This window comes from Coenobita brevimanus, chromosome 50, assembly GCF_032717465.1.
Source record: "Coenobita brevimanus isolate Jiangsu-jjx chromosome 50, ASM3271746v2, whole genome shotgun sequence".
Lineage (NCBI taxonomy): Eukaryota > Metazoa > Arthropoda > Malacostraca > Decapoda > Coenobitidae > Coenobita > Coenobita brevimanus.
In genome coordinates this window covers 48,363,586-48,385,706 of record NC_137003.1, presented here as the reverse complement: position 1 = coordinate 48,385,706, position 22,121 = coordinate 48,363,586, and the positions used below count along the sequence as shown (strand labels likewise).

General features: G+C 42.6%; 1 protein-coding gene across 1 annotated transcript in view; it reads left to right on the top strand.

Moving 5' to 3' along the window:
* LOC145399654 (uncharacterized) overlaps positions 1-20,522 on the top strand; it is a 555,258-nt gene extending 534,736 nt beyond the window's left edge. Inside the window, exons 15-17 of the mRNA XM_080272195.1 lie at positions 8,792-8,975; positions 9,421-9,562; positions 16,253-20,522. Coding sequence (XP_080128321.1) covers positions 8,792-8,975; positions 9,421-9,562; positions 16,253-19,862 — 3,936 coding nt within the window. The 3' untranslated portion in view covers positions 19,863-20,522. The remainder of the gene's footprint in view (positions 1-8,791; positions 8,976-9,420; positions 9,563-16,252) is intronic.
* The last annotated feature ends 1,599 nt before the right edge of the window (positions 20,523-22,121 follow it).

The following is a 22,121-nucleotide window of genomic DNA, read 5'->3' as shown; positions in this document are numbered from 1 at the left end:
CACACACACACACACACAAACACACAATTGCCCAAAGTACAAAGTTTCAGTATGGTTGCATCATGGCAGATGGGATAGTTCATTGTTTACATCTGGTGGTGGTGAATTCCAGGCCTCTCTGATGAAGATAAGGGTAAAGGAAGTACTAAACTGAACCAAACAAGAGTAGCAGAAGTGGAGAAAATGGCAGAAAGGAATGTCCAGGGGTTAAAAAATGTGTGGTCAATAATTAGAGATTTGCAGGAATGGACCTTAGAACAGGAGAAAGAAATCATAGTAATGCAGAGTAAGTTGGAAAACTTATGCACACGCAGTGCTGAACAAGAAAGAGAAGTTACAGAATTAAAAGTGAGTAATGAATCTGCCTCAAATAAAATAAAACAGCTCAAGAGGTAAAATAAGAGGTTGGAAGAAGAAAGGGACAGGATGAAAAGTAAACTAGATGAGCATTAATCAAAATCAAGGATGCAAGATGAACACATTAGGGAAATCAGGGAGCAACACAAGGGGTGGAAGAAAATTCAAGAGGAAAGAAATATAAATTTGAAAGAGATTATAGAACAACAAAGCAAGAAAAAGGTGGATAAGGAAGTGGTTAGGGTACTAAGAAGTAGAGAATCTTTAGTCATGGATGTAGCAGACAAGAAAAAATGCATGATAATATCAGGAGTAAAAGAAAAACGTATGACAGTAAGATCAGAAAGGGAAAGAGAAGAACTGAGTAAGGTTAGATTGTATCAGTAGTTGTGGAGGGTAACAATGAAGCTCAAGAAGAGACTGGAGAAATGTTTAGGTTAGGAAAGTAGGAGGAAGGAGGGGCGAGGCCACTTAAAGTTTAAGTCTCAGGTAATGGTAAATGAAATCATCAACAGATCATAGAAATTAACAAACAAAGAGGGGTTCAAGAATGTTTCAATAAAAGAGAGATGCAAACGAGGAAGAAAGAGCTAAAATAAAGGAGCTAGTAAAGGAAGCAAAGGCAAAAAATGAGCAGAGAACAGAGGAAGAGAAGACAGAGTTCTGTTGGAGAGTTATGGATCAGAAATTGAGGAATTGATACTGATGGAGAGAGGGAGAAGCGAGAGAATAAAAAACAGTGAAAATAGTTCGAAAGTGGCATATACTAATGTTGATGGTTTAATATTGGCAAGGTTAGAAATCAGTGATTTGTTGAGGGTACATGAGCCAGATATTTTGTGCTGTTTAGAGACCAAGTTAAAAGAGGACGTTGGTGTCCATATGGGAGATGGTAAATACAAACTATGGAGAAGAGACAGAAAAGAAGAAATGGGAGGAGGAGTGATGGTAGCAGTGAAGAACAACATAAATGTGGATACTGTGGAACTGGATGAGGGTAGGGCTGAAGTGATAGATATGAAATTAGAAACTGGAGAAAATGGCAAGAGAGACATCGCAGTAGTATATGTTCCCCCTAAGACAAGGGCATGGAATGACATTGAATACCAGATGTTGTCAGACATGGTTTGTTATCTACAGGAAGTGATTGAGGAAAGCAGCAACATAATTCTGATGGGTGATTTTAATTGTAAAGAGGTGAAATGGGAGGAATGGGACACAGGAGAGAGTGAAGATTCGTGGGGCATTATACTGTTAAATATAGCAATGAATACAGTAAAACCTCGTTATAACGGACTTCAATAGACCGGAATTCGCTTTTATCGTACTCGAGGAGCTACCGGACTAAATTCCTATATATCGGAAAAAGTCTGATAAAGCCAGAAGCAGTCCGGAGTGCCTGACCTTCTTCAGCTATGTTCACCACAATAAGGTAAATAAAACACATGTTCATCAGTGTACAGTACAGTATTATTATATATATTATACCATTTGATTAATGTAGTGAAGTTGCAACACATTACAGTACCTCAATGGTAGTCAAAACAGTTTAAAAACTGTTCATGCAATCCGGACTAATGTCTGATATATCGGAAAAAGTCCGGATTAGCAGGGGGAAGTCCAGATGTCGCTTTTATCAGAATTTCGCATTTTTTGGAATGGTTTGGGCCCGAATTAGTCCGTTATAGTGAGGTCTTACTGTAATTTAATGACCCAGTAGGTCAAAGAAGAGACAAGATTCTGAGGTGATGACACACCAGCAAGTCTAGATTTACTGCTAACCCAAGAACCTGACGTAATTCTATCTATCTATCTATCTATTGCCAAACGCCTCAATCCCGTTTGGGGTGGCCACAAACAAATCGCCTCCAAGTCGCCCTGTCCCCTGCCATTTCACTGCCCTGCTCCCAACTCACACCCCCCTCTCTCATATACCTCTCCACCCCATCCCTCCATCTCATCCTCGGCCTCCCCCTCCCTCTTCCCCCTTCCACCTCACTCACATACACTCTCTTCGTCAGTCTTTCACCCTCCATCCTCTCCACATGGCCAAACCACCTCTGTGTGTTCCTCATAACGCTCCCTATCACATCCACATCAACACCACAACGTTCCTTTATATCCGGACATAATTCAATCTTTTAAATATTTGTCCTATAGGAAAAAGTGATAATGTGGTCATGAAGTTCCAGATGATAAAAGGTAATGTGGTGCCTAGAGATGAGCAGGGAAGATACAACTTTGGGAAAGCAAACTTTACAGGATTGAGGAAATTTTTCGAAAATGTGGATTAGAGAAAATTTGGAGACACAAGAGAGAGATACAGAGGAAGTGGGATATCTTTCTAGACCTCTATAATTTGGGAGTGGAAAAATATGTGCCGAGAGTAAGTGGGAAAGAAATCAGGAAAAAAAATTGGTTTAACAGAAGGTGTATGACATTGCATGGAACAACTGGAGAAAGAGAGGTAATTATAAAACAAAGGAAGAATATAGAAGAACTAGAAATGAATATACAAAAATACATAGAAAGGAAGAAAGAAACTTTGAAAAAGGTATAATTGACAAATGTAAGGAAGAACCCAAATTGTTTTAAAGATTTGTTAATTGCAAATTGAAACAAAAGGAAGGAATCACCAAACTGAAAGTAGGAGAGGTCGATAAAGATGCGGCAATGCAAGCTGAAATAACAAATGTTTCCAATCAGTTTTCACTAAAGAAAGGGATTTTGTGGAGGGGGAGGGAGTGACTAGAAATGTAGTGATGAAAGATATGAAAGTGGAAGTGCAGGAAGTGTATAAATTACTGGAAACTCAAGATGTAAGGAATGCCCCAGGACCTGATGGAATTTCTAATTGGGTACTGAAAGAATGCAGAGAACAACTGGCGGATAACGCTCACGCAGGCCCCACACCCATTGATCACCCCGCGCCCACCCATATTGCTCTTCTCGCACTGGCCATCTCAAGAGTGAGGATCTCCCTTGCACTCGCCCACCACACATCGAGTTGCACCACCAGTGTTACGCAAGCTGCTATTGTAGTGCATCGTAACTGTGTTCGAGTAGTGCCGTGAGTAGAGCAGTGATACTAATCATGTGTGGAGTGTGATATTGTGTGATTTTTGGCCCAAATAAGTGTCATAATGTCTGGTAAGAGTGCTGCACATGGTGGGGCTAATGGTGGTGATTATAGAGGCCTAGTCGTTGTGGTAAGCAGCTTGTTAGTGGTGGTACTGTTGATGTTCCCGCGAAGCATGAGTATAAGACTGTCTTATTAGAGGTGAAATTGGAAATTCTTAAGCACCATGACAAAGGCGAAGGTGTGTGTGCTATCGCATCAGCTCTCCACCTGGCCCAGTTGACTGTCTCCACCATCATCAAGAAGAAGGAGGCCATTAAGGCTGCTGCTGGGGAGGTTGCAACCTTATCCGTCTCCCGTATCACCCGCCGGCGAGAGCCTGCGATGGAGGAGCTGGAGTGGATGCTGTGCATGTGGGTGGGGGATCAGAACCAGCACAAGGCACCCGTGAACCAGGCAGTTATATGTACTAAGGCTGTCTTGCTATGGGATGAAATAAGGGTCAGGTGTGATCTTGATGAAAGTGAGACATTTAAGGCGAGGCATGGGTGGTTTGACTGGTTCAAGAGGTGAGCTAACCCCCACCACGTGAAAATGTACAGTGAGGTGGCAAGTGCAGATATGATGGCGGCGGCAGCGTTTCCTGTCGAACTGAAATGCATCATCGAGAAGAATGGCTACAGTGCGAAGCAGGTCTTGAATTATGAGACTGGGCTCTTTTGGAAGAGAATGTCCTCCAAGACATATCTTGCAAAGGAGGAGAAGTCTATGCCAGGATTCAAACCCTCGAAGGACCGGCTGATATTCCTGCTAGGGGGCAACTCCGAGGGTGACCTGAGGTCGAAGCCACTCCTTGTCTACCACTCCAAGAACCCCAGGGCTCTGGTGGGGTATGTTAAAGAGAACCTTTGGGTTATCTGGAAGTCGAACAAGAAGGCCTGGCTGACTTCAGATATCTGTTCATCATATTTCCACTCATACCTTCCTCATGTGCTGAAGAGGTGTGCCTTGCGGAAGAATTTGGCAAACAGATTTCTTGTGGTGGTGGACAATGCGCCCAGCCACCCTCCCACGATGAAGGAATGGGCCAACAATACTGAGGTGGTGTTCCCACACCACGTCCTTGTTGCAGCCGATGGACCAAGGGGTGATCACTGCACTATGCAGCAGTTGGTAAGGGCCTGTGACAATGATGATGAGACAACAGTGCGGCAGCTTTTGAAGGGCAATAACATATGCCATGCCTGAGAATATCACTGCAGCATGGCATGAGGTTAGCTCAGCCACCATGAACAGAGTGTGATGGAAGCTGTGGCCAGAGTGCGTGCAGACTCCGCCTGTGCAGCGTGTGCGGCAGGACATAGAGGAATTGTCGCATGAGGCGGGCTTCAGGGTGTTCGACGAGGATGACGTGGAGGAGGTTCTTGAGAGCTGCAGGGAGGAGCTCAGCAACGAGGAGCTTCTCAATATGGAGATCCAACAGGCACACCAGGAGGCAGATGAGGAGGAGGTCATCCCTGAGGTGTGAGCTCTGAATATTAAAATCCTGAGGGAGATGCTAATGAATCTGGATGAGATAATTGACCTTACGCGGACACATGACCTCCTCCCGGGACAAATCAGGGACACAGCTAATTGGCTCGAGGAGGGGATGAAAGTGTACAGGACGATGCTGGAGGTGAAGAGGGTGGCCAGGCAGACTACAGTCACAGCCTTCTTCAAGCAGACTTCCACCAGGCCAGCAAGTCACACAGGATCTCCCCAGCCCTCAACGAGCAGAACATCTCCCCAGCCTTCAACTTGCAGAGCATCTCCCCAACCTTCAACCATTAGAGAAACACCCAGGTTCTCCTTCCTACGAGGATGTGCTCAGCCCATAGCACTGGACCTAACCTCTAGTCGATCCCTGTCCCCTGTCACCTGTGTCTCCACTAAAGCACTCCATCACTCCTTCGCTACCTTGCTCGTCCCAGCCTCCATCTCCCACACCATCTTGGCCACTGTCTCTGTCTCTCTCACCATGATGTGAGCCACCGCAACTGATTTCATCACTACGTCATCATTCATCGCAGCGGTCTCCCCCACCACCTCACCAGTCATTGCAGCCGTCTTCCTCACCACCGCCTCTGTCATCGCATCGCACTCCATCGCCACCCCCAGAGCCATCGCATCACACCTCATCACCACTGCCTAAGCCATCGCATCGCACCTCATCACCACTGTCTAAGCCATCGCATCACACCCCATTGCCACCCCCAGAGGAAGTAAATCGGTCTCCTGCTATGACCACCCTGTCTCACCAGGCTTCCTCCCCCCCCCCCTCTGACCCTCCCCTGGCAATGGGGTTTGAGGGCTTTGAGGAGGAGGATTGAGTGGCAGGGAGCACCACATGTCTCCTAGCCTCGGGGTGGATAGCAAGGATGATGTCCAGGACCGGACGTGGACTTACGTGATGAGAGGTGTTTGATATATTCTAACCTATTTCGTATGATTTTCAGGCTTTATTTGTTGATTTTAGTGAGTTATTTACAGGTGTTAGGCTTAGGTTAGCTTCCTTGACAACTGTTAGGCCATTTAGATGGGCTTTAAACCTGTTTCTGGCCTCATCTGGGTGGGTTTTAGAGTTGGTTTGGGGGGAAACCCAAGGCTGGTAGACGGTCCACATTGAAATACATGTTAAAAGTACCCCGATATATGATACCTCACCTAACAATGGGGTTTTACCTAACCTATTACATTGTTAAACTGAGGTAGTGGTGGTTGTGGTGGCGAAAGAAAGAAATATTTTAAAATTATTACAGTAAATCCTCAGTTATCCATTGTTGCAATATCCAGCCAATGCAGTACCTGGCACTACTGGCTTGGCTCATATTTTGAAATTATTACAGTAAATCCTCAGTTATCCATTGTTGCAATGTCCAGCCAATGCAGTGCATGGCACTACTGGCTTGGCTCTACTAAAGCAATATCAGGTGAAGTTATGCAACACCCCGTGCCAAAACGGAAAGTAACCAGCAGTTCAATGAAATAATGCAGTATCCGGCGTCTAGACATATCAACTGGCTCATAAGCAGTAGTCAACCAGCACTGTATTACTGTACTGTGTCATTACTTTATTGAATTTTATGCTTAATTTTCTTTTACTCATGAGATGGTTTTTAGGATATACAGTAGGGTCAAGATGGATAGTAACACAATACCGTACTGTATCTGGCCCAACGTCAAATGTTGAGTCGATGGGGGGGGATACAATGCACTATCCAGCATTCCACTTTATTCAGTGTAGAGCTTGGCTGAATTCTGCTGGATAATTGAGAATTTACTATACTGGTATGGGAGTTTTTATGCGTTATTTGCTAAGGCAGTATGAATTGCAAATTCAGCAGTAATTCTTAGACAACAGTAGTCGTTGATTTTGAAAGATTCATTCGCTGTACGTTATTGTTGTACAGTATTCTAATTTATTAATGATGTATGTATAGTTGCATGATCTGTTTCACTGGGGATGCTGCTGATAGTTCTTATAGTTTACTTTTACACAGCCTCCTTGTTTGTGGGTCTTAGCTCACCCCATTTCCAGGAATACAGATTTATATCAGTGGTTTAGCCCACCGCCCTCATTTGGGGGGATGGGGTACCAGCACTCTTTAGAACACTGGTTAAAACAAAACAGAATGACTGCCACAGCAACTAAATCACCCATTACCCTTAAATGCATCCTCAGGTTTGCATTTTTAACCAGCCTTTCCCATTAGAAAGACACCCACAGTTTCCCAGACTTACTTCATCATACTTGAACAAGTAACATGAGTGGAAAAATTAAAAAAAAATAAATAAATAAATCTTAAAAGATTAATGCTCTCAAAACAGTCACTGACACTACCTTGGGACAAAAGAAAGAATCCTTGAAAATTGTCTGTAAACAGTTCATATGAGCAACTGTGAATTATGCCAGGCCAAGCTGGGTCCCAGCCATAACTGACACAAACATGGATAAGCTTAAAAAAAAAAGAAGCACAAAACAAAGCCAGTAATAACTCGATGCGCTTAGGTTAGACATCAAGAAACAAAAGTATTTCCGATCAAGGATTATATGAATATGAGAGGCACACAGTTCATTGCCTTAGCTCGGTTTCTGTTCCATGTAACTTCATGTTGCAGTACCCTTTACCACAGAGAAATAAAAGATGAACAACCTCCTAACTTTTCACAGAGTGTCTCAGCAACGTTCCTCCCCCTCCACACCCAAAACTAAAGCACATGTACGCACACAGATGTCTCAGACACCTAAAACCCTCACCCAAATAGCACCTCATGCACCACCACCAGACAACCACTGTTCGGAAACCGCCCTACATAGAGAAACACCTTGCCAGACTTTGATGTGGTCAAATCCCTTGCCTGCTGCAGAACCAGCACAAACACAAAATATAACTTGTACCATGACCCATGCCTACCGCAGAACCAACACAAAATGTAACTTGCAAACAGTCCACTATTCCCACACTGCAGTGCAGCCCTACACCACAACCACTCACTTGCCTTATGCACCACCACAACACAGACAGCATTTGTAAAAGACCTCTGGAACTGAGCAGGCAAAGTGGCAGATTTCCAGCATTCTGCTGGATTCACATCCAGATGAGCCTAGGGATACTACAACAACAACAACCTCACACCACGTTCAGGTGAAAATAAAGGTTTGATGATATTTACTTTGTGGTAGATGGGGGCGCTCACCATCCACTCACTCGGTGTAGTGCTGCTGTCGGGTGTCTGCCCTTTCCTCTCCTGCATCCTTTCCTTCCATCCTCTTCTGTCTTCATTTACTTCATTCTTTCCTTGTCCTTCTGCCTATGGGTAACTTGACACATTCTTCTGTCTTTCTTTCCTTCATTCTTTCCTCTTCCTTCTGCCTGTGGGTGACACTACACTGAGTGACAAGCCAAATGGTTTCCTGTACACAAGGAAACCATTTACTATGCTGGGTGGTAACCATATAACCAAATTATGGTGCCTGGTGGTTTAGTGAGTAATTATTGCGCTCCAATCGGATTGAGCCGGTGAAGGTTTATATCCAAGGGATGGTTAGGGTTGATTGCTCATGTAATGCCACTCAGGGATGAGTGAGGCTGGTCACTCTCATCTTAAATGTCGGGACCAACTGCTTAGCCCCGGACTCCTATGCTCCTCATGGGGCAATGTAGGATTGGATGATGTATGGATGGATGGATGATATTTACTTTGGGATACCGTACTGTACTGTATTTATACTGTGTTCAAGAATGCAGTATAATTGGGGAATGTAGGACCTACCATTATGCATTATTTAATGATAATGTTTTTATGCTTTAGATGTGTGTGAACCAGCGGTGTATGCCAGTGTCCAACCTAATGCTGGCCAAGTGTGACTGCAATGGTCATGGTGTCTGTAATAATCATGGTCACTGCCATTGTGACATTGGATACGCTCCTCCAGACTGTCTTTATCCAGGTCTTGGGGGCTCTGAGGACAGTGGACCTGCATCAAATCCAAATGGTTGGTTCTTGTGTCAGTCACAGTGATGGGTAGAGTAATTTGTGAGATGAAGAGAAATGGGGATGAGTTTTTAGTTTTGGTTGTCTAGGTATCTTGTGTCAGTCAGGATGAGGGAAATCATTTCTATGAGTGAGATTTAAAGGTGTCAGGATGAGTTTTAGTTGTACAGTAGATGTCATGAGTTTGAATGAGATTTAAGACTATGTAGAACTAATGAAATTGTTTTGTGGGTGTAAAGTAATTCTGAATCTCTATACTGGGTATTGGTATGTGTGAATGGATGGAGTAATTTGTTTGTTTTGGGTAAAGTACTAGAGGGTCATAACCTAGATTTGTATTACTGTATACTACGGTGCAGGTGCTTTAAAAATACATTTGAAAGCCATCTCTTGAGCTGGTAGTACATGAAAATGAATAGTGATTTTACCTTGCTTATCTGTTTCAGCGGTGAACACATTTGCGATCGGCATGTTTGTAGCATTCTTGGGAGTGGTGCCGGCTGTGATAGTGGTGCTGTGTGTTGTGTACTATGCCCGCCCTGACCTCGCACTCTGGTGGAAATATAAGGGACGCCAGGCTACATCCATGTATGTTATTATTGTCAGCATTGTTTCCTTTTACGGTGTATTTGTTTTCTACTGTTTTTTGATCCGTAGAGTTTACCGTTATTATATGTGAATGCCCTAATCATATGTAGCACTTAACGCTACTCTTTACGAGCTCTGTTCAGAAAGTATCTGACCTCGCTTTTTTTCTCATCAACCAGTTGGAGGATAGGGGTGGGATTTTGTGTTGTGCAGTGCAGGACCTTCGTACATATGCGTGATTAATACCAGCCACCACAAGTGACTCAGTGACTGTCAGTCAGCCTGTGTTCATGGTCATACACTTCAAGCTCGTCGTGTTCTCATGCTTGTCATTATGACCAAAAAAGTTGAACAATGATACTGAATCAAATTTTGCCAAAAACTAGGTGATACCCAAGTTGAAACTATCAGGAAGATCCATTAAATTTTAGGGAATGAAGCCATGGGAGTAACGCAAATAAAGGAGTGGTACAATCACTTAAAAAATGGCCAAATGTCAGTCGAGGGCAATCCATGTCCTGGGAGGCCATCAACAAACAGGAGTGCTGAAGATGTGAAGAAAGTCTGCAATTTGGTCATGGGAATTCATCAGTTGACTGTCAGAGAAATTGCTGAGAAAATTGGAATCAGCGATGGATCCTGACACTTAATTTTGATGAATGATTTGGGGAGAGCAGGTGGAGATTGTCAGGCATGAAAGGATTGAACTTGCTGGTGAGTCTCTTGAGTGTGTGGAAGAGTTTTGTTATATGGGAGACATGTTATGTGCTGGAGGTGGGGCTGGAGCCAGCTCTGTGGCTAGGGTGAGAAGTGGTTGGAAGAAGTTCAGGAAGCTGTTGCCTCTCCTGACACCAAGAGGACTCTCCTGTCACGGGGTTTTTATATCACGGTAATTTTAAAATAAATGCTTAAATATTATTTAAATTGATATTAATATTCAATAATATTGAAGAGCAGAGACAATGATTGTCTTACTACATCAAGCAACGATTACTTTAGCTGGCTTGTGCACGATTCTCTAAGAACGAGAATTTATAAACTCTCTCAACAGTACACAGCAGAGACTAATTACTCACAAATGCTGAATTAACTGTACTGTTAGCCTCTGGAGAAAGTTACTTCACCCCTGACAATAAATAACTAATACTAATAATAATAATCAGGTCCTTGCTGATGCTTAACTCCTATGGCACAACGGATTTTAAGTTAATACAACAAGACTGGTCTAAGTACCAGTTATGAAAGCAAACGTTTATGCAAGCTAGGAGCTATATGGAAAATAAGCTTAATTTGGGGAAATGAAACAAGATTTTACTTTACATTGAGCTCAAGAAAAAGAACTGTTAAATTTTTTGATTACAAAAGAATAAATTTAACGTTACAATTCAAATCAAATTAATGAGACGCACTCACTCACTCACGCAATAGCTAAATACTTACGCCTAGGAAAAAACACCTTAACTAACTCTTAAGACTACAAAATACAAAAGGAAATACTATAGTCGATGAATGCTTTGTATCACCAAGGTGGGAGTTTGAAGAAACCGTACTCTGTGGAGCTTGGGCGCTAGCGACCTCTTCTTTCGCACTTCTGGAACACAGGACCCTCTTCCGTCACAACAAACACTCGACTGAATTCAAAATACATTGTATGGGCAGGACGCACAAGCCACCGGAAGAAGGCGTGGCTAACGGTTAAGGCAAGCAGAGGCGAACGATAAACAATTGTATCGCTCAGTAGAGCACTTAGTGACGTGCATTAAATCAGTCACTTTTGAAAGTGACGAATGTTTTGAAAAGTATACTCCGAAATGGAGGGAGAAACGGTTCGCTGAGCGATACACAGTGAGTTTTCCACTAATAGTTCGTGGCTTCTCACAAAAGGGAAATGTCGCGAATTGATTCGTGACATCTCCCAACATGCTAAGGGGTCTTTGTTTGCAGCATGTGTTAGGAGTATGATGCTGTATGGTAGTGAGACCTGGGCAGTAAAGGAAGAGGATATTCGCAGGCTGAGACGTACAGAAATGACAATGATTAGGTGGATGTGCAGTGCGTCCCTGCGTCAAGGCCCGGGGGGGGGGGGGGTTTACGATGGAAGAGTTGAGATGTAGGATGGGACTGGAGTGTATTGGTGTTGTGATGAGTAGAGGTAGATTGAGATGGTTTGGGCATGTGGAGAGGATGGGGGCTGATAATTGGGTGCAGAAGGTGAGAAGTTTTAGTATTGGGGGTGGGGTTGCGAGGGGTAGACCGAGAAAGACGTGGGACGAGGTCATTAATTGTGACCTCAGGGTTAAGAGACTGAGCAGGGAGGTTGCCATAGATGAAGCAGCATGGAGAGCCACCATTAGGTGATCAAGGCCGATGCATGCAAGCATGTTGGAGCCTTCAAAAACAAAGCAAAACAAATAACGAAACGAAACGATTTGGGCATGCAAAAAGTTGCTGTCAAATTCGTTCCAAAGCTCCATTCACATGAACAACAAGCTCTGTGGGTGAACGTTGCTCAAGACATGTTGGAGTGTGCAAATCACGATCCAGACTTTCTGAAGACTTTAATCACTGGAGATGAGACATAGGTGTACATGTATGACCCAGAAACCAAAGCACAATCATCCCAGTGGAAGCATGCAGGGTCACCTCAGCCAAAAAAAGCATGACAGGTCCACAGCAAGGTGAAATGCATGTTGACAATTTTTTTTTGACTACCATGGAGTTATGCATCATGAATACACACCAGAAGGTGAGACTGTCAACAGACATTACTACCTTGACATTTTCCATCGTCTTCATGACGCATTTCAGCAGAATAGACCACATCTTTGGAAAGCGGCTGGTTGGAAGCCGCACCATGGCAATGCCCCTGCCCATTCTTCTCAACTGATTCAGGAATTTTTAGCCAAGCACAACATCCTGCTGGTTCGGTAGGCTCCCTACGCACCAGATATGGCTCCATGCAATATTTGGTTGTTCCCCAAGCTCAGAACTCTGCAGAAGGATACCCAATTTGAGACGAGAGAAGAGATCATGACAAAAACAATGAAGCACCTGCAGGAGGGACTGAAAACTGACTTTGAAAAATGTTTCAGGCAGTGGAAAGAACACTGGGCTGTGTGTGTCAAGTCAGAAGGAGTCAGCTTTGAGGGGGCTTTAGTGTCCTAGCTCAACAGGTTAGCTATTTATTTTTTCAGTCTAAGGTTGGATACTTTCTGAACAGACCTCATATACTCTTTCTGACCGGATCAGTCATTTGCTGCTTCAGCCTCACTGAGTTTTGAACCTTTCAGTCCATATGTTACTGTACCCTCTGTAAAAGAAATGTGCTTCCTACTTCACAGTCCATCTCCTACCATCAGTGTTTATTCTTTACTCAATGACCTTTGCTTTTGTGAAGACCAAAGCTGTGATTTCATTAAGCAGCTACTGAAGTTGAACACTTCCCTGTTTCAGCTTTACCATCAGACAAGGAAAACAGCCAAATCCATGGCCTGATTTAACTCATTTGTATACAATACACCTAAGTCCCAATTAGCGTGTGATCAAATAGTGCGATTCCCAAATAGTGCGAGCTCTCTCTTAATATCCACAACAACTGAAATTAACAATGATAGTGAAGCTACCACAGCAGAAGATGTGATTACTGCAGCATCTGTTGACCGATGCCAGCAACACCAGAAACACCAGGAGAGCTCTCAAGAAAGTAGATCAGCTGAATCTTGGCTGCTGCAGATGCCTTAACTCTTTGGCTGCAGCAGCCACGACAATGACTTACGGAATGTGCTCAGTGCAGAGAAATAGGAAAAAAATGGTGTGTTTACAACTCGTATTTTATCCTACTTATCCTTAATCTAAATGTTTATTTATTTTTTTTTTTTAGATAAGCTTAAATCTTTCTACTATCGTTTGCAACAAACTGCATTTCTGTATGCACTCCAAGCCCGGAGAACAGTTTGGGAGAATACAAGGTGTGTTTTGACCGCCCAGTGAGGCGGAAATTTCCACCAAACCACAAGATTTTTTTCCGTACAAACAAGGGTTACTGCCATGTTACCTCATCACAATAATTACAATTATAATAATAATAAAAAAAAAAAGAAACACTTCAAGCCAGTCTCATACGGTTTTATTACAATACTCCACAGTGTTTACACTAGACTTTAGTGAAACATTAGTGATAAGAGGAAAATCATTACAAACTTTATAAAACTTCATGACTGACTTATTACCACTTACTTTCATGAAACTTACTGATATAATGTCATGAGTCATTTCATAGCTACACAGTTTGCAACCGCAAAAATGTTTGCTTGCTAATGCACTTAGCATATGACTTCATTGATTATGGCAAAAATATCACTAAATCACTTGTATTTTATCACAGTAATTCACAGTATAATATAAAATAACACTTTCAGTCACGCTGGTGTGATTAAATTTAGTGTGATTTGGGTTGCATATTACTGTACTTTGTATTATTTACGAGAGTGAGAGAGAGAGGGGGGGGGGCAGCAGTCCGGTTTAGCCCAGCTCATCGAGGGTATGTGTACACTACATGTGTGCATGTATGTATGTATACTCTTATTTGGTACCAGGGTAATTATCAGTGTTTAAAAGTTTAACCCCCTAAAGTTGGAGTCACCCATCCATCAAATGAATTTTTCTCCATAAGTTATGTATTTCAATTAGTGCGACATCAAATAGCGCGCACTCACTCATCCACCATGTAGGCGCGTTAATTGGGACCAAGGTGTATATATATATATATATATATATATATATATATATATATATATATATATATATATATATATATATACATATACATACATACACACACACACACATACATAGGACATTCTCCTAGTACGCAAGTTCAAAGTACTCAATCCTCATTGTACGCGAGGACGTATTTTTTTCGAATATAGTGTATTTTTAATTAGTACGTGAATTGAACTTGTTGTAAGCGAGATGGGCAGTGAGGAGTGGCCCAAATCCGGGGTTGCCCCTAGCACGCGACATTGCCACCCCAAGAAGCGCCAACCACCAGTGATGGTGAGTGGATACTTGTTTATGAGCCATTTCCTGGGGAGGATCAAGAGGATGATGCAGTGTCTGAGGTGTCAGAAATAGACTTTGAAGGGTTTATGAATGAAGTGAGTGCATTAGCTAGTGAAAGTGTCGAAAGTGCTGGTGACTAGGTGGTGAGGAAGGTGGTGTGTCAAGTGGTGCAGGAGTTGCACGCTAGGGTTCCAAGACAATTCGCCGTCAGGTCAATTTGGCGTCAGACAATTCCTCATCAAAACATGAACAATTCCCTGTCAGTATACTTATAATTAATTAATCAGTACTTTAATAATTATGTTTCAGGGGGATCCATAAAAGTCAGTGTTCAATAGCGTTGGCTTTGCATGTTACTTATTAGTTGCACCTTTAGTCAATATTGACAAAAGGTGCAACTGCTAAATAATATCCAAAGCCTACGCTGTTGAACATAGACTTTGATGGGTATTAAAGTACTGTATTGATTAATTAATAATAAGTATACTGTATTTATACAATGACGGGGAATTGTGCAGGGTGCGAATTATCTTGACCGGAAATCATTCATATTTTGACGAGGAATTGTCTGACGGCGAATTGACTTGACTGTGAATTCTCTCCTGCACCACTCGACACACCACCTTCTCCACCATTCTCGTCACCAGCACTCTTGACACTTTCACTAGTTAATGCTCTCACTTTATTCATAAACCCTTCAAAGTCTATTTTTGACACCTCAGACATTGCATCATCCTTTTGATCCTTCCCAGGAAATGGCTCATAGACAAGTCTCCACTCTCCATCACTGGTGGTTTAATTAACTTGTTTCTTCCTCGCTGTAGTCGCCTTTGAATCACCCATAGCTGTCTTCATTAATGACGGCAAATTGTTTTGTTATTGTTGTGACGGCGAATTGACTTGATGCCGAATTGTCCCAAAACCGAGTGGTGTAGGAGACAGTTTGCCTATTACCCTCATGGGTTAAGGTGAGCAGCCATATTCTTGTTGGTTTAGTTAAGCCATATCCTTGTTGACTTAGTGAAGCCATAATCTTGTTGGTTTACTTTATCTTAGGTAATATATCTTAGATAGTTCCCCTGTACAGTACAATACTTAGGCCTGAAAGGAGTCTCGAGGGTTGCCCATGAAGGGGGGTGCCGCCCATATGTAATTTTTCCCATAAGTTTACGTATTCAGAGGACACGTATACCTAGTACGTGCCATCTTCTGCTTCCCATATACTCTTGTACTAGGGGAATGTATTGTATGTGTTTTTTCTTCAGAGGCCATGTCACATTTTATCCAGCAAAAATCAGGTACTGAACTATGCAGAATAAGTACAAGGACAGTACGTTTACTGAAGTTGCACAGTATGCAAAACATCTCTTAGTAAAGTACTGTATAATTATTATCAAACAAGGAATGTCATAAATGTGTTTGGTACAGTTTTTTTTTTAATTTCGTTTATTTTTGCAATCTCCAGACAGTTTTATTTAGCTTAAAAGTAATATGAACTGGAGGGGTGTAGACAAATGTAGGTAATCTTTTCACTAGTACAGTTGAATAAAATCATTGTGTAAAATATTTTTATGGTAGCATGATTAATAATGTCATCAGAGTGAAGGGGTTAATGTTCTTTTGTTACAGGCTACCTCATGTGGACCCCAACCGACGCCCCCCTCGCCCCCCTGGCTCCCTGTGTGTGGAGGTGGTTGGTACAGGGTCAGTTCCATCAGCTCCACCCCTTGTATCTAGCCCACGCTCACCAACACCCCCATCTTCCCAGGGCTCTAAGAGTAACAGCCCACTGCTCAATGGCCATGCCAAAGCCATCTCAGACCAAGTCTTACTTGAGAAATCCAACAAAACTTTCACTACAAGTCTATTTGGGAGGCATGAGGGATTCACTATATCACCTCTAAAAGAAAAGCCTGGAGGTTCTAAGGGAGAGGATAAACTTGGACCAATAGCACCCCCACTATCTCCTCCACCCACTGCTGTTTCTTCAGTTATATCGTCTGCAACTATGACTACAACAGTTTCTCAGAGCTCTGCTGTCTCCAACCCAACCAATGGACTTAAAGTGTCACTAGTAACTCCATGGCAGAATAAGACAGGCCAGGGAGGGAATACTAAAGCTACAACAGCAGGAGGATCTGGGGTAAAAATGAGCATTAGTGGCCCAAGTTTGCAGGGCTCCACTAACCCAGCAATTGCAGGTCATGTATCTAAATCAGTATTACCTAATAGAACAGCCCCTCCTGCATACTCCTCTTTAAAACAAAATCAAGAACCACAAAAGGCAGAAGTTGGTGGGTTACCTCCACCTCCACCTCCAACCCTGCCCCCTGTTGCTGTTGTTACTCCATCACGCCGGCCCGCTAGTCTAGTTAACCGCCCTCTTTCAGTGCCTGATGCCTCAACACTCATTGCCCAAGCTAGTAAGCAAAAAGAACTGCATGTCGGTGAGAATCCAGATAGCAAACGCCAGGAGGGAGATAAGCCATCAACTGTGGCAAGAATTGCATCTTTCCTTACCAAAAAAGATAAGCAAGGGCCAGAGAGTAATATGTCAGATGTTGAACTAGGGCGGTCCAACACTCTACCCAGGAAAGCTACCAAGATTAAGCGTGAGAGTTTGGTGCAGCTGGAAATATCTGCTCCAATGCAACTACAGGCCACTGAACTCCCTGCAAATTTGGTTCCTGTTCGAACAGCACCTGATCCACCGGTGCCTAGCAACTTAAAGCCTAGTCAGATTAAAGCATCTCAGGAAGAAGCTACGAAACCCACCAAGGTATCATGGGCTCCATCTGTCCCAGAAAATAAAGTAAAAACACCAACTGCTAATGAGGCAAGGTCAAAATTAAAAGTGACATGGACTCCAACAATACAGAATGACAATAGCAACACCAACACAGATATCCAAAGGATAGGAAGTTTGAGGGAGACTCCAGTGACAATACGCCCTGCTATACCTAAATTTGGGTCCATGCGTGCCCCAAGACCCAAGAGTTTACCTCCAACCAGGCCCTCTGAACCCCCTCCCAGACCACCTCTGCCTATGATTCCTGGTACCCCTGAGTCTGAGTGTTATTATGATGATTGTCTCAACCTTCAAGAAGACAGTGCTCCTCTAGCTAACACAGATGAGGATACTTCACCCACAGAAAACATTTATGCCACAATAGATGATGAAGCACCAGAAAAAAGTCCTCCACTACAGGAGGTGACTTATGCTGCACCTGATACCAGTGATGGTGGGAAAAAGGAGAAAAAATCTATATTCTCTTTCCTCTACAACAAACCTAAAAAGAAACTTAGCAAAGATAAGTTATCTAATGAAGAAGGCAGGTCATCAGAGCCTGTGTATACAAATTTGGTAGAATCACCTCCTGATAGTGAGGTTACTAGTTGCATCAAGTTGGAAACAGAAAGATCGGCCCGTGCTGGCAGTTCCTCCCCGTCCATTACCCCGCCTACCCCCGGGGCACTTGGTAGCCACAGAACCAGCTGTGGGAGCTCAGAAGAGGGTGGACTGCTCTCAGAAATTGTCACAGAACTTTCAACACGAGATGCAGATTTCATTGACACTTTAGCCCCAGGTAAAAGTAAATCTAATACTGGAGAAAAGAGCAACAAAAACAGTGTGAGTAGTCCCACTAGCCCAGACAGCAAAAATGCTACTCTTGCTTCAACTTCAAGAGCTTTGTCGCCTACCAAGGGTGGCAATAGTACTGTAAATGCCAAGAAGACAAATGTGAATGGAATGAGCAAGAGTCCATCTTACCCATGGAGATCAACTAAAGGTTCCAGCACATTAAGAAAAGGTAGCTCTTCTTCTTCTTCATCTCCAACTGAGGAAAACTCAAGTCCTAACAAAGTGCCCACACCTCCCATCATTAGCAGTAGTGTCAATAGTGAACCATCAAAACAAGCAGTGCCAAGGGGAGTATTAGCATACGTTAACTCAGGCAAACCTAAAATGTCAAGCATATCATCTGTCACTAACTCAAATACTTCACTGCCTACAGTTGGTATACCTTCCTCAGGCATTACTAAATCAAAAGACACCAAGATTGACACCACCTCACTGACTGTCAACAAAACTCCAAGTTTATCCAGTAACAGTGCAGTGTCAACACAGAAGTCATTGGCTGCTTCTTTAGCAGCAGTCAGAGCAGCAGGAGCAGCAGCAGGAGAAGCAGCAGCTGCTGCAACAGTAGCATCAAATAAGAGCAAACCTTCAGTAAAAAGTTATAATAATGCTTCAGTTGCAAAAACTGGTGGTCTTCTGAAATCAAGCTCTGCTCAAGTGGGAGCATCAAGTCAAGCTTCCATCAGCATATCAAAGTCATCTGTAACCTCCCCCACTTCCACTGTCATCACCTCATGTCAGTCAAAAGTGGTACCCACAGCCATAACCACTACCTCTGCAGCCACAACTGTGTGCACAGCTGTTTCATCAGCATCCACTACCACCACTAGTGTATCTCCCATCCCACGACCCAGCAGACCTGTGTTTCCTCCTGATAAGGTCATCTTTCCTCCTGACAGAAGTCCAACAGAACTGAGCAACAAGGAGAAAAAGTTAAAATCTGAACCAAGTAACATGAAGACATTTAAAGATTCAAGTGGAAAGGGATCATCATTAACAAGCCCGACTGGGGGAGGGAGTGTAACACGAGGTAGAGGCACCTCTCCTGCCTCCAAAAGCGCATCTTCAGTATCAAAGCCTGGACGGGTATCGTCTTCAGGGCAGGGAACTGGAGCAGCAAAGGGAACAACTCCCAGCAGGAGTTCCTCAGCACCTGTCAGTACTTCATCAGAGAAAACTAGCACTCATAGTGGGTCCAGGAAATCAGTGTCAGCTGTTGGAAGTAAAGGGGATAACAAACCTGGAAATAAGGCCAATGAAAAGACAGATATTAAAGCAGCAGAAAAGACTGTTAGCAAGATTGGAGCAAAGTCAAATGACAAAATAATTGAAAAAGCTCCAGCTAAGAGGCAAGGAGCCAAAGCCACACCAGCAGTTGGTAGATCTTTAAGTGCACAGGAAAGTAAACCAGCCTCAGCTCCTGCGACTGCAGGTATCAACACTCGCGGTTTGCGGAGCAGCACTTCTCATGTTGCATCTTTGCAGCAGAAATTTGAAAAAAAGCAATCTGATGCGCAGAATCCAAAGCCAGTGGTGGTTAAAGCTCCTCCTAGAAAAACTATTGATGTGAAACCATTTGTATCACCCAAACCCAATTAACTGATATACAGAGTGATTTAAATGTTACTTAATTTTGGGAACTCCGTTGACAGTGAAGAGAGTACCTTTTATACTGGATGCATTATATTTCACATCGTATCTGTAGTATATATCCACATAATGTTAAGTTGAAACTATGAAATAACTACATGGAAGTCGAAACTGTGAGGCTTAGAGACCAGCATAGGGGGAAGTATGTGAGTGTAGCAGGTCGAGCTGTGATACCCAAGTGGGTCCAACCAGCCTCTTTGTTTTCAAGTGGGCCCATGGCCTGTTGGACCTCATTATCTCTGCCTAGATTTTTAGTTTTTCGAAAGACACATCAGTCAGAATGGAACTTGTTATCAGGTCATCAATATACTCTGTGTAAACCAAAGATATTTGTTATTTTAGCAGTATTAGATTGTTCTATACCATTAATTGCATTTTATACTGTTAGATTGAGTTGGTGCTGTCTGTAGGCTTGTGATTAATTGTACCTAGTCTGCTTGTCTTACATGTTTTTTACATACTTTTTTGCATTTTGTAGTACTTATGTATTTTACAAAATTCACCTGTATCATGGTGCTTGCATTGTCAGGAAAGGCTGAAAATTTTTTGTACAAGTGGATCTGATGGGAATCTCAGATAATGTTACATTTTACTGGAATTAGACAACAAAATAAAAGTAAGTTTTTATGTGTGAAATAGCTTTTCTCAGTAGTACATGCCATTGGCAGACATAGCATGAAATCTGCCTTAACTTGATTGTTTTATACAGTATATCTTGTATATTTTTTGTGATGTACCAGCACTTTGTTGATAAAATATGTCTCGTATGCTTCATAATTTTGAACCACAACCATCATATCGTGTCATGTTCCTGACAGTTAATGTTCTGAAGACTGATAAGAGAGAGACATGCTTAACCCCTTCCCTGTGAGGACACATATAGTGAATTACAGTATTCTTACTGTTCCAGACTTATTTAGTCAGCATAGGATGGACATCTTGACTAAAGGTGTTAGCCTTCATGAACTCCGTACTGCCTGTACTAAAGAGCTGAATTCATTCATCTGGTAGTGCCAAGATTAAGATTTAAAAAAAATCTTCATACTGAAGGGGTTAAAGTGATAGCATCTGTGCTGAATTCTCATGTATTGGTGAAGGTTTAACCCTCTTATTGAGAGGGGCTTCTCATAGCTAAGTTGTGAATTGGTGATACCAGCTACTAGTTTCCATAAATTAGGTCTTCATCTGCCTACAAGGTTTTCTATCTCTTTCGCTAATTGTACTATCTTAGTTAATAGTTCATTTGTAATACAGTCCTTGACCAACCATGTCAAGCCTTTATGAGTCACCACAGCCCACCAACAGGTTGAATAAAGCAATGTATAAGATATTCAGTATCAGATATGCAAAAGAAACATGTCTTGATTATAACTGTATCTTAGCCCATACCCAAAGACCACTTAGGGCTGTATTCTTGTCAGCATAGTAGGCTTTCTAGTGTATCATCCTTAACCCTTAGCTGGCAGCAGCAGTTGCTGAAAAGCACCTATAAGAAAAAAAAAAATCATCTTTATATAGATGCCCCCAACCACAGAATTGGAGCATAAATATAGTTACACCACATTATGTCAGGTCTTAACATAATCCATGTATAGACTCTACCACAAGTAAGGTTTTAACATAATCTATATATAGACTCTGCCACAAGTAAAGTTTTAACATAATATATAATTCTGTGTATTGACTGCCTCAATGTGGAACAGTTGCTATATTTCATTAACTTTCCAAAAAGGGTGTTGCAACCATCAAGTTGGTGGAGTGGTATGAGTAGATTGTAGGCTTCTTTACCATGCCTTGTAAAGTGACCAAACCTAAAAAGGTGTACATCTTCCCAACATTAGTTTCCTTCCACATCAGATCTTTACTCTTTCTCATCATTTTCTCCTCCCTTCTCTTTTCATCACAGACCTTGGCAGCATACTTGTTTGTTTCTCTCACTATATGTTCAGTTATATCTCTGTCTGCATAAGACATAAAAATCTCTAGTGGGTCGGTCCTGAGGACTTTGCAAAACTGCTGTGACCCCTGTGTCTCCAGAAAATAGCAATCATTCTCTCCTAACTGGAGAATGACTCAGCCACCCAGCTGGAGCACTGTCATCATTGCCATCAACTTTCTGCACTTGACAGCTTATCTTCTGGTTCCTCTGCAATCTCAAGTTGTGATTCATCACCACTATCAGTGTCATCACCATCGCTATTCCTTGTG